Source organism: Hyla sarda, chromosome 1, assembly GCF_029499605.1.
Source record: "Hyla sarda isolate aHylSar1 chromosome 1, aHylSar1.hap1, whole genome shotgun sequence".
NCBI lineage: Eukaryota > Metazoa > Chordata > Amphibia > Anura > Hylidae > Hyla > Hyla sarda.
Genome location: NC_079189.1, coordinates 40,784,443 through 40,798,365, shown reverse-complemented (window position 1 = coordinate 40,798,365; position 13,923 = coordinate 40,784,443). Strand labels below are relative to the sequence as shown.

At 42.5% G+C, this 13,923-nt stretch overlaps 1 protein-coding gene across 2 annotated transcripts in view; it reads right to left on the bottom strand.

Annotated features, from left to right (window-relative positions):
- The window catches only part of ST3GAL5 (ST3 beta-galactoside alpha-2,3-sialyltransferase 5), a 111,237-nt gene that overhangs the window by 42,659 nt on the left and 54,655 nt on the right, over positions 1 to 13,923 (bottom strand). For both annotated transcript variants that reach the window (XM_056554439.1, XM_056554440.1), the window contains exon 2: positions 12,267 to 12,400. In XM_056554439.1, coding sequence (XP_056410414.1) covers positions 12,267 to 12,310 — 44 coding nt within the window. In that variant the 5' untranslated portion in view covers positions 12,311 to 12,400. The remainder of the gene's footprint in view (positions 1 to 12,266; positions 12,401 to 13,923) is intronic.

Sequence of the window (13,923 nt, the reverse complement as noted above, 5' to 3'; positions counted from 1 at the left end):
GGTGCAATTGGGAACAGTCAAATGACGGCCACTACCTAGTAGAAGTTTATAGCAGGTATTGGAAGAAAATGTGGATGAATTTTGGTGCTGGAACGGTGGATATTAAGAAAATCAGGAACACATCCGTATTCCATTCAGAGGCTTTATTGTGAATACACAAGCTACGCGTTTCTGGTCCGAACCGGACCCTTCGTCAGGCAAGGAAACCTTGCCTGACGAAGGGTCCGGTTCGGACCAGAAACGCGTAGCTTATGTATTCACAATAAAGCCTCTGAAAGGAATGCGGATGTGTTCCTGATTTTCTTAATATCCAGAGTTCCAGCGCCAAAATTCGTCCACATTTTCTTCCAATACCTCCTATTACGTTACACTGGGACAGCGTGCCTGCTACCAGAGGACTGAGGCTGCGGACCTGGGAATTGTTACCATACCACGCTTTTTAGGTGTTGTGCCCTGAGCGCAACGTCCTCCGGTGAGTTTAACCTTGAATACGTGTAAACTCAATTTTTTTACGTTCTTCACTAGGGGCGCAATTTCCCTCTTTCTTTTTTCCTCTCCCTTTATGTTTAGTAGAGGTTTATGGGAACCAATGTAGTAATGTCATTTTTTTAAAGCTTTCCTCTCCACTTCTACTTCAGGGTGAATTAAAGGGGTACTCCGGTGGGAATCATTTATGTTTTTTTCATAGCAACTGGCTCCAGAAAGTTAAACAGATTTGTAAATTACTTCAATTAAAAAATCCTTAATCCTTCCAGTACTTATCAGCTGCTGTATGCTCCACAGGGAGTTGTGTAGTACTTTTCTAGTCTGACCACTGCGCTCTCTGCTGACACCTCTGCCCGTGTCAGGAACTATCCAGAGTAGGAGCAAATCCCCATAGCAAACCCATGCTGCTCTGGACAGTTCCTGACATGGACAGAGGTGTCAGCAGAGAGCACTGTGGTCAGAGAGAAAAGGACTAAACAACTCTCTCTGTAGTATATAGCAGCTGATAAGTAATTTACAAATCTGTTTAACTTTCTAACACCAGTTGATTTGAAAAAAAAAAAAAAAATTCCTCTGGAAAATTTAACGTAAGAACAGGAAAACTTAAACAAGTAATGGAAAAGAAGATAATGTAATAGAAAAGAAGAAGTACAAATTATACAATGTGAACTAGAAAAAGTCACAGAGATCTGCGCAGGGCCAACATTATGTATCCCTGGGGATCAGAGGATCCTCATGTGTGCTTCTTGTGTGCTGCTTATACAGGGCTAAGGCCCCTTTCACACTGCCGTTGTGCCCCGTTGTGCCTTTAACATACGTTATCAGGACGAGGAAAAACAGGTCCCGACAGATCCCATTTAATATTATGGGGTCCGTCAGGCTCCGTTGTTTTTTGACAGGAGTAGCAGGGGAAAAAGACGTTGCATGATGTATTTTTTTCTCCCGCTATTCTCCTTGTGTTCCCTGATGTCCGTCGCACTGCCGCGTCACAACGGTAGTGTGAAAGTAGCCTACGGCTGGGTTTATACTACTGTTGCAAGTTTTGTCCAAAATTCAAGCCCAAGTAGAGCACAATGCTGAGAGAGATGCTCTTTGTAGCCACCCTCAAATCTGGCAAAGGGATGAGGACCCTCCCTATAACACCCTTCAAGGGTACGTTCACACGTTAAAGGAAAACGGTCATCTGTTCACCCACACTAAACCCAAAACACTCGGTTATAATGCGGGTGTACAGGAGACCGATGAGGGGTTAATGGGTTAAATACATACCTGCACTACGGAGATCTGTCTTTCCGAAGATCGGCATCCATTTTCAGTGAATTGCGTGCTGGAGGCGGGTCCGCCGGCTCAATTTGAATATTAAAGGGGTATTCCAGGAAAAAACTTTATATATATATATATATATATATATATATATATTGTGGCAGTGTGGCAAGGAAAGGGTGTATTTCCTTGGCTCACCCTGCAGAAGCTCTCACCTGCTTCTTAAGTAATGAGGCAGGAGGGAAGGGAGGTGTATATGAGATGGAGACTCAGTGTAATGTGGGCTCTTCCTAGGAGACAGCATGTGGGCTGTAGGGAAGAGACAGAGCCTGCTGAGGAGTACACAGCCCGAGCTATGAGTGGCTCTAAGAGAGTGACATGAATTGTGAGTAGAAGGTTGCAGGGGACATATGTTTAACCGGCTGAGGGAAGCTCAGCGGTTGTTAGTCAGGACAAGCTGATCTGTTTAGTCAGTGACCAGACGGTCTAGGATTTTGTTTTGTTCCTGCTTTTTGTTTATTTCTTTCCCTGCAACCTGTCTAATAAAACTGGCAAGGTGCCAGATTTGCATTATAAGCGTTTGTTTGATGGTTTATTGAGAAGAAACACATCCTGTGGCGTGGTCCAGGACGATCCCAGAGCTAATCCCCAAGACGAATCGTCACATTTTGGTGGAGGATGCGGGCACGCCGTTGCTAAGGGCAACCTGTTGCCAAGGGCAACCAACGGGCGAGTTGGAGAGGAGCTGTTGCTAGGAGCAACCCCCTGCAAGATTGCAATTCGGAGGAGCCCAGCAGAGGAGTTCAAGCACAGTTTGGTGTCTGTGGAGGAGCGTTGCTAGGGGCAACGGATCGAGAATTTTTTTCAAAAAAATGGAACAACCTCGAAAGGCTGTTGCTGGGAGCAACCGACGTGGGCCACAACCGGTGGTCGCCATGAGTTGTTGGTGGGTGGAATCGCACTTTGGGTGGACTTGGATTGTTTCCAGACTGTATCTCGGATTATGCCAGAAATAATTCCATTTGTGAAGTCCTGCCCGGAGCCCGGTAAGACTGTTCAAATTACCTTTGATACATGTTTTGGGACAGTGAACCATATAATGGAGGTATGTGCGGAACTTACAGTGGAAATTGTACTGGGCAGAGACTTTCCGTATTTCTGGCAGCTGTGGGATGCTGAGAGTGCACCTGAGAGTTCGCACACAAAGGTTCCGGAAGGAGTGAGGACTGGGGTGTCTCTACTGGACTGTGTGAATGGTGCTGTATATTGTGAACCCATCCAGGCTGATAATGTTTTTCTTGAAACACTTATGTTAATGTGTTCTGATGTAAAGAGTTCAATTCCCACCTCTCGCAGGACAAAAGAAAACCTGTGTGAGCTGGAAATAGAAGGTAAAAAGATGATGGTTTTGTTAGATCCAAAATGTGTAATAAGTCTGGTAAAGACCAGCTGCAGAAAGCCAGACCCCGCTATAGTGTCTATACAAGCCGGTATTTGGGGTCATAAAACAGTTAATGTGTGTATTTCTACTCCTTATGGTACCATAAGTCACAAGGTTGCAATAGAGCCTACCTTAAAGTATGAAGTAGTGCTGGGGAAGGATTTTCCGTTTTTTCAGCAGTTGTGGGAAGATAGTCAGGTGACTAGAGCAGGAACACCTGATAGGCTCACAACACTTGGTTTTCACCACATAGCAGGGGACAGTAACTCAGCAGAGGCTGAGGACGGGGAATGTCAGCAGACCCTAGGTATATGTCAGGTGGGAGTGTGCCAGACCACTAGGGGAGCTGAAGAACAGTCCGCGAGTCAAGATAAAGAGGTGACTGGAATAGAAGCTACAGAAAAAACAAAACTCCGGAAGAGAGTACCAGTGGAGCTGGGGGCTGCACTTACAGTCACAGACAGAGTCCTAAGTGAAGGAGACTGTGACAAGACAAAAGAAAAGTCTGCCAAGAAGCCGAGAGACAGTTCAGAGGAACTGATCAGGAATCTCCCTGACTCGCTGGTGTCAAGAGCCATTGAAGTTGTTGCTAGGGGCAACAAACTAACCGCCAAGGGATTGCCAGTCCGACAGGAGTGTTTAGCGAGAGTCTCCAGAGTTGCCAACGTGGTGGGAGAGAAAGAGTGCCACGTGTCCGTGTTGTGGATGATATTAATGAGGCACAAGTGGCCGCAACCCCGAAAAAGGGGGAGACTTCATCTAGAGATGGAGAAGAGCTGGGTCGAGTGTCTGACAGAGGACCAGAGGATGTCTCAAGGTCTAACAGCGAGAGTGAGGAGACCGCTGTCAGTAACAGGTCTCGGAAAAGACGAGCTGGCCTTGGGAAAAAACTGGAGCAGATCCAGAATCTGGAAGAATCCCTGCAGATGGCTTATGTGAAGTTGTTGGAGAAAGAAAAAGAGGTACATCGCTTGACAGAGGAGAAGGACAAATCGCTTGCTGACTTCAAGAAAGAGCAAGAAGCGAGGCTTCAGCTGGAAAAAGTCATGGAGCATCACAGAAGTGAGTTTGTGGCTCTGCAGGATGAACTATCCCGCTCCCAGGGTCTTGTGACCAGCAAGGAGAGTGAAGTGCAGAGTCTGGCCAAGCAGATGTCCTTCCAGGAAGAAGAAGTGAGTCTTCTACATGGTGCATATCAGGCTCTGCAGAGTGATCACAAGGCTAGCCTGCTAGCCATGGAAAAAATAGAAAAAGAGAATGAAATGAAGATGGAAGCTGGGGCTCTTGCCAGCAGTCTGGAGAGTGTCTCTAAAGCTAAGAGACAACTTGAGGAGGAAGTCAAGGTGAAGAATGCCCTTGCACATGCTCTTCAATCTGCTCGTCATGACAATGTCTTGCTCCGTGAGCAGTATGAGGAGGCCCTGGAACAAGTTGAGACTCTGCAACATGAAAACAAGAACTTGCAACAGGAGATCTCAGATCTATCTCAACAGATTGGTGAGAGTGGAAAATCTATCAATGAGTTGGTGAAGTCCAAGAAACAGTTGCTGGACAGTGAGAAGATGATCTCTGCACAACTCAAGAGTGAGCAGCTGAAATATATAAAGCTGGAAGATGACATGAAGATCTTAAAAGAGAGCCTGGAAGCGCAGAACGAAACGCGCAGAAGGTCCCACGTAGCTGCCTTGGTTTTGCTGGGAGCGCAACTCTACGAGCAGGTGGCTGTGCTGGCGGACAATGAACAATTGAGGAAACAATTGCTGTCTTCGGAAGATACTGTCAGGGACTTGACAGAGTTACTTGACAGTGAGAGGATGAAGTCCGCTAAGCTCCAGTGTAAGCTGCGAAAATGTGAGAAAAAGGAAGAGGACCAGGAAGTCCTAAAAGAGAGCAGAGACCAAGATATGGCGGAATTGGCTCAAGAAAGGCTTCTGGGGCCGAAGTTACAGGATACAGTTATGCTTTCTCTGATTGCGAAAAAGTCCTCTAAAGCTAAGATTGAGGTGAAGTCCTGTAAGAAGTCTCCTGAAGCTAGGACTGAGCTGAAACCTGGTGGGAAATCCTCTGAAGTGGAGACTAAAGAGAAGAGAGGTGGGAAATCCTCTGAACCTGAGCACACCAAAAATGTGACGATTCGTCTTGGGGATTAGCTCTGGGATCGTCCTGGACCACGCCACAGGATGCGTTTCTTCTCAATAAACCATCAAACAAACGCTTATAATGCAAATCTGGCACCTTGCCAGTTTTATTAGACAGGTTGCAGGGAAAGAAATAAACAAAAAGCAGGAACAAAACAAAATCCTAGACCGTCTGGTCACTGACTAAACAGATCAGCTTGTCCTGACTAACAACTGCTGAGCTTCCCTCAGCCGGTTAAACATATGTCCCCTGCAACCTTCTACTCACAATTCATGTCACTCTCTTTGAGCCCCTCATAGCTCGGGCTGTGTACTCCTCAGCAGGCTCTGTCTCTCCCCTACAGCCAACATGCTGTCTCCTAGGAAGAGCCCACATTACACTGAGTCTCCATCTCATATACACCTCCCTTCCCTCCTGCCTCATTACTTAAGAAGCAGGTGAGAGCTTCTGCAGGGTGAGCCAAGGAAATACACCCTTTCCTTGCCACACTGCCACAATTTATATATATATATATATATATATATATATATATATATATATATCTCAATTGGCTCCAGAAAGTTAAACAGATTTGTAAATTACTTCTATTAAAAAATCTTAATCCTTTCAGTACTTATGAGCTTCTGAAGTTAAGGTTGTTCTTTTCTGTCTAAGTCCTCTCTGATGACACATGTCTCGGGAACCGCCCAGTTTAGAAGCAAATCCCCATAGCAAACCTCTTCTAAACTGGGCGTTTCCCGAGACAGGTGTCATCAGAGAGCACATAGACAGAAAAGAACAACCTTAACATCAGAAGCTCATAAGTACTGAAAGGATTAAGATTTTTTAATAGAAGTAATTTACAAATCCGTTTAACTTTCCGGAGCCAGTTGAGATTAATATATATATATATATATATATATATATATATATTATATAAAAATTTTCCAGGAATACCCCTTTAATTGTCGCAGGTGACATGAGCACTCAGTCGGCACAGCGCTCACATGACTGGCAACAATAAATATTCAAATTAAGCTGGTGGGCCCGCCTCCAGAGCGCAATTCACGGAAGATGGAAGAAGATCTTCGGAGGGACAGATCTCCGGAGTGCAGGTATGTATTTAACCCATTAACCCCTCATCGGTCTCCTGTTCACCCGCACTATAGCCCAGTGTATTGGGTTTAGTGTGGGTGAACAGACTGACCGTTTTCCTTTAATAAACCGGTTAACCCGCTGCAAGTTTTGTTATCATTCACTACAATGGGTCAGCAGAAAATCCACAATAGCCGCAGATTTGCAGACTGCCAGCGGACCAATTGAAGTCAATGGTAGGAAAACTCGCAGAGGATCTCCCGCAGTGATCGATGTGTGAACGTATCCCAAGGTGGCCAGCTTTCGGGAAGCAGATCCTAGAGCAGTGGTCTTCAACTTGCAGACCTCCAGATGTTGCAAAACTACAACTCCCAGCATGCCCGGACAGCCGACGGCTGTCCGGGCATGCTGGGAGTTGTAGTTTTGCAACCAACCTTAAAGGGGTTATCCAGGAAAAAACTTTTTTTTATATATCAACTGGCTCCAGAAAGTTAAACAGATTTGTAAATTACTTCTATTAAGAAATCTTAATCCTTTCAGTACTTATGAGCTTCTGAAGTTTAATGTTGTTCTTTTCTGTCTAAGTGCTCTCTGATGACACGTGTCTCGGGAACCGCCCAGTTTAGAAGCAAATCCCCATAGCAAACCTCTTCTAAACTGGGCGGTTCCCGAGACACGTGTCATCAGAGAGCACTTAGACAGAAAAATCAAAAAAAGTTTTTTCCTGGATAACCCCTTTAACTGATCAGCTTTGCAGCCAGCATTCAATCTCTTGTAGCGCCACCACTGGCGATTTAAAGCATTACACAATGAACATGCAAATAAATGAACATAGGCAATGCAAAGAGTGAGAGATGCTATACACCCCGCTCTATAATAGGATAATGCCGGTCTAGTCATGTCTTTCGAGGTAACAACAAAGTAGATGTCCAGTGGGAACCCCCCACGATCTCCCATACAGGGCCCTGGCACGACCCCTCCATTCATCTCTATGGGGGTTGGGGGTGGGGGGGTGGGGGTGGATACATTTCTTACCACTGCTGGACAAGCAGAGGTAGATTTTTGAAAACTTGTGGAGTTTTGGCCATAGCAACCAATCAGATGGCTTCTTTTATTTTTCAGAATGAAAGAAGCAATCTGGTTGCTATGGGCAACTGGGCAACTTTGCCTCTCCACAGGTTTTGATAAATCTCCCCCCCCCCCACAGTGTATAAAGGCCAAATATTTCTGGATGGAGATTCCGATGCAGCAGCCTCCCATTGTTTTCAGTAGGATAGGCTAGAATAGGCCTCGTTCACACGACAGAATTTTTGGCGCAGATTCTGGCAAAAAAAATTCCGCTCGGGTCCCATTGTTTTTAATGGGATTCTGCTTCACCATTCACACGGCAGAATTTCCACGCCTCCACTGAAAAAAATGGAACACGTCAATTCTTTTGGCAGAATCCGCTCGGAAATGCTCAGCTGATAATGGACCCATTTGCGGAATGTCCACCTGTGTTTTCCAGGCGGACATTCCACAAATATTCCGCCATGTGAACATAGCCGTGTACGCTGAACACTGCGGAATTCCCGCGGCAGAAATGATCCAATTCCGTACTTTGCTGAATAAATGAACTTATTGCTGACAATCGAAACAACACATGTCTAAGCGGCATAGCGCTAGTTCATTACGGCGGCGCCAGCTGCACGTGGAATGTGTGCCCGCAATTTCCCCGGGCAGATATTTCGTAATGTGCATGGGCCCTAAAGAAGAAACGACGGGCAAATTCAGCTGATACATGTAAAATGGGAATATGAGTATATATTAGCATTTTATTGCAAGTTAGCTACATAAGATCAACATATACTGCAGTGCTGTACAGATTTCTAGAGATGAGCGAACTTACAGTAAATTCGATTCGTCACAAACTTCTCGGCTCGGCAGTTGATGACTTATCCTGCATAAATTAGTTCAGCTTTCCGGTGCTCCGGTGGGCTGGAAAAGGTGGATTCAATCCTAGGAAAGAGTCTCCTAGGACTGTATCCACCTTTTCCAGCCCACGGGAGCACCGGAAAGCTGAACTAATTTATGCAGGATAAGTCATCAACTGCCGAGCCGAGAAGTTTGTGACGAATCGAATTTACTGTAAGTTCGCTCATCTCTACAGATTTCTATCACAATTTTATTTTATTTTTTTAGTTTTTTTTTTTTTGTTTTTTTTTGTTTTTTTATAGGTATCAAAAGGTATTTTAAAGGTATCAAAAATTATTGAAAAAAAACTATTTCCTATAGCCATATGAATTGAAATGTAGAATAACAATTTCATATCTCTATGGGAATGTGTATAGACTTCCTAGAAGGGGTTAAACCAGTTTCTGAAGTGGTTGCTACACTGCATAAAAAAATTTAAAAAAAATTTTAAAAAAATTTGCAAGACTGCCCCCTGCAGGATACAATTTTTATTTTTTTGTTTCTGATTTAAAGGGGTACTCCGGTGGAAAACCTTTTTTTTTTTTTTTTTTTTTTTTTTTTTAATCAACTGGTGCCAGAAAGATAAACAGATTTGTAAATTACTTCCATTTAAGAATCTTAATCCTCCCAGTACGTATTAGCTGCTGAATACTACAGAGGAAATTATTTTCTTTTTGGAACACAGAGCTCTCTGCTGAATCACGAGCACAGTGCTCTCTGCTGACATCTCTGTCCATTTTAGGAACTGTCCAGAGCAGCATATGTTTGCTATGGGGATTTTCTCCTACTCTGGACAGTTCTTAAAATGGACAGAGATGTCAGCAGAGAGCACTGTGCTCGTGATTCAGCAGAGAGCTCTGTGTTCCAAAAAGAAAATAATTTCCTCTGTAGTATTCAGCAGCTAATAAATACTGGAAGGATTAATATTTTTTTAATAGAAGTCATTTACACATCTGTTTAAAGGGGTATTCCAGAAAAAAAAAAAACTTTTTTTTATATATCAACTGGCTCTAGAAAGTTAAAGAGATTTGTAAATTACTTCTATTAAAAAAAATCTTAATCCTTTCAGTACTTATGAGCTGCTGAAGTTGAGTTATTCTTTTCTGTCTAAGTTCTCTCTGATGACACCTGTCTCGGGAACTGTCCAGAGTAGAAGAAAATCCCCATAGGAAATCTCTTCTACTCTGTGCAGTTCCCGAGACAGACAGAGGTGTCAGCAGAGAGCACTGTTGTCAGACAGAAAAAAACAACTCACCTTCAGCAGCTGATAATTATTGGAAGGATTAAAATATTTTAATAGAAGTCATTTACAAATCTGTTTAAAGGGGTACTCCAGTGAAAACCTTTTTTCTTTTAAATCAACTGGTGGCAGAAAGTTAAACATATTTGTAAATGACTTCTATTAAAAAATCTTAATCCTTCCAGTACTTCTTAGCTGCTGAATGCTACAGAGGAAATTCCTTTATTTTAGGAACGCTGATGACATCACGAGCACAGTGCTATCTGCTGACATCTCTGTCCATTTTAGCAACCATGCATAGCAGATGTATGCTAAGGGCAGCATGGTGGCTTAGTGGTTAGCACTGCTGCCTTGCAGTGCTGGGACTAGGGTTCAAATCCCACTAAGTACAACAATAAATAAAGCATTATTATTATTATAATAACGTCAGCAGAGAGAACTGTGCTCGTGATGTCATCAGAGAGCATTCCAAGAAGAAAAGAATTTCCTCTGTAGTATTACTATTTTTAATAATAATAATGGTAATTTACAAATATGTTTAACTTTCTGTCACCAGTTGATTTAAAAGAAAAAAGGTTTTCACCGGAGTACCCCTTTAACTTTCTGGAGCCAATTGATATATAAAATATTTGTTTTCCCTGGAATACCCCTTTAACTTTCTGGCACCAGTTGATTAAAAAAAAAAAAGTTTTCCACCGGAGTACCCCTTTAAAAAGAGATTCGGACGAGAGATGCAAGATTTCAGTCCTAAAAAGCAAGAGTTATATCAAGTCAGCCATACTGTGTACGCCGGAACTGTAACGCTCGCACATTTCCCCTGGCAAAGGAGCTGACTCTGCAAGAGATTACACGGACTTTGTACTAGAACAGTATTCGAGAAAATGTTTACCTATTAAAAAAGCATTGTGTAAGCATTTTTTTCCGCCATTTTTCAACATCTCTGCTTGATTTCAGTGAATGGGAACATGGTTATTGTCACCAAGAGCTTAGAGCAGTGTTTCCCATCCAGTGTGCCTCCAGCTGTTGCAAAACTACAACTCCCAGCATGCCCGGACAGCCAACGGCTGTCCGGGCATGTTGGGAGTTGTAGTTTTGCAACAGCTGGAGGCACACCGATTGGGAAACACCGGCTTAGCGTCAAATATAGCAGCACAAATATCTCTTTCTCCTGTTCTAAAAGTTTGCTATGTAAGATACAATGGGGTTCATCAAGGGATTCATTAAGACCTGGGCTGAGGAAAAGTTGACCAGTTGCCCATAGCAACCAATCAGATCGCTTCTTTCATTTTTCACAAAAATGAAAGAAGCCATCTGATTGGTTGCTATGGGCAACTGGTCGACTATATATCTCCCCCAATGTATCAGGCTAGAATCCAAGACGTTTATGTCACTGGGTACCATTGTAGCAAACCCTCAGCTGTGAACGGTATAAGGATGTTTACCAGAATGTTTTCATCCAAGGAAAGGTGTAAAACAAAACAAAAAATTAAAAAAACACAAGTAGAGCTGAAAGTGTGAGAACTTATTATTATTATTATGATTATCTAGGAACAGAAAAACATAACTAATTTATTCTAAAAACAGCGCCACCCCTGTCTTCAGGTTGGGTGTAGTATTACATCACGGACTTAAATAGTATAAAGCTGCAGTACCATACACAACCTGAGGACAGGTGGGGCGCTGTGAGCTCTGTTTTTCTAATCCTGGACAACCCCTTGGGTTGATACTGAGGAATTTTCCGAGCGCAGTTCCGCTTAAAATGGAAAATCTTGCTAATTTTTTCGGCATATTCCACTTCAGTCTATGGGGATGACAACGTCCGTGTGGTCCATGTGTCGAATGATTCAGTCAGCGCTGGCAGAACCTCCGAAATTCCTGAGTATGAACCCTGTCTTACAGCATTATAAAAATGGCGATATGGAAAATGGGGTGGAGCTTATAATGTCCAGCTAGGCCAGTGTTTCCAAATTAGTGTGCCTCCAGCTGTTGCAAGACTACAACTTCCAGCATGCCAAAGGCTTTCCGGACATGCTGGGAGTTATAGTTTTGCAAAAAGCAGTGTTTTTCAACCAGTGTGCCTGCAGCTGTTGCAAAACTACAACTCCCAGCATGCCTGGAAGCATTTGGCTGGGGGCTCAGTGGTTGGAAAACATTGAGCTAGAGGAAGACTGGTTGGGAAACACAGGGCTAGGGAGCAGCTTCCTGCAGCAGGAACCTCCCCCCACTACTCAGTTTAAAATAAAATTTTTTTAAAAAAATACTTAACCCCTGCATGACTCATTTAGCATGAGATGGCGAGGACCAAGGAGTCCAGGGCCCTGATTTCTTTAAAGGGGTACTACGCCCCTATCCCTAGGGAATAAGATGTCCGATCGCGGGGGTCCCACTGCTGGGAACCCCTGCAATCTCTTCTGCAGCGGGGGTCCCACCGCTGGGCCCCCCGCGATCTCTCCTTTGGATAGGGGAGGAGTACCTCTTTAAGACTTTATTTCCTAGGTATAATGCCCCTTTAACAGTGTAAAGGTACTTTTCATTGCTTACTCGAGTCTCCTGCTGCAGGCACCAACATTATTACTAACTAGGGAACATTATAATACATTAACCCTGGATGGCCGATCCCCAAGAATCATGACCCACCTCCCAGACATGTTAGCAAGAGAAAGAACTGACCTGAATAAGACCCTGCAGCAGCATTTACAGGTCGGCCTTTTCATCTTCGGTCCTTCTGATGGACATCACAGTCAGTAGGTTGGAGGTCACAGCAATGAGGACAGTGTACGTTCTTCTAAGCTTACACAGCAGACCTGCAGGCAGCACATATGATAAAATAAGAGGAGTCGCAATAAGGCAGAAATCATCCAACGCCATGCCAACAAATTATAATTTGAAATGATTGAAACCGGGGGGGCAGGACAAGGTTAACCTGGCAAACTAACTCCTATATCTTTATCACTCCATCTGCCCTCATTGTATAATAGGCACTCCCTGTCCTGTGGGTAACGCTGATGTCTTCCTCAGTATTGTCACAAGTCACACAAGATCAAAAGGATACAACAGTAGTCATTTTTTGGTTGTACTATATACAAGAACTGGAAAAAGAAACACTTTCAGCTCCAAGGGATAAAAATGTCTTGCTTTGTTAGACTTCTTGGTAAAAATGCATTAAAAAAATCAAACAGGTTTCGGACATTTTGCCATCCTTATTCATGACTTGAGATAAATAGATGAATAGATAGATATAAGATAGGTAGATAGTTATAAGATAGGTAGGTAGGTAGAAAGATAGATGATAGATAGATAAAAAGCAAAATTGGTCAGCACATCCTGATACACAACTATTGTATGAAATAAGTATACAGGTGCATGCTGCTGATATATCATAGTGTAGGGTCCATCCCAAATGAAGTCACCTTATCGTGGTGGGATGGTACACACTATTTGGCCAAATGATAAGAAATGAACCTCAATTTTTCACCCTAGTAGTATTGCAAAGTAAAACATGTCATATTTCACATATGCAGGAAAAAGGAGAAAATGGTCCCTCTCTAGGCGCTGCTTCTCCCAACAGATTCACTCAGACAGGTAATTCATATGAAATGAAACTTTTATTAGACCAATTACGCGTTTCGGGTATTAACCCTTCCTCAGATTGGCATATAGCATAGTGCTAGAAGTTAAATAGATAGGTAGGTAGACAGATAGATGGATAGATAGATAAATAGATATGAGATAGATTGAGATATAGATATATATATATATATATATATATATATATATATATATATATATAGATATGAGAGAGAGATTGAAGATAGATCGATAGATTGAGGATAGATAGATATGAGATAGATAGATAGATAGATAGATAGATATGAGATAGATAGATCAATCGATAGAAAGATATGAGATAGATAGACAGATAGATATGAGATAGATAGATAGATAGATAGATATGAGACAGATAGATAGATAGATATGGTATCGATAGATAGATATGAGATAGATAGATAGATAGATATGAGATAGATAGAAAGATAGATAGATATGAGATAGATAGATATGAGATAGATAGATAGATAGATATGAGATAAATAGAAAGATAGATAGATAGATATGAAATAGATAGATATGAGATAGATAGAAAGATAGATAGATATGAGATAGATAGATATGAGATAGATAGATAGATAGATAGATAGATATGAGATAGATAGAAAGATAGATATGAGATAGATAGATAGATAGATATGAGATAAATAGAAAGATAGATAGATAGATATGAGATAGATAGATATGTCCAATAAGAAACAGTGGCACTCCCGTAGTT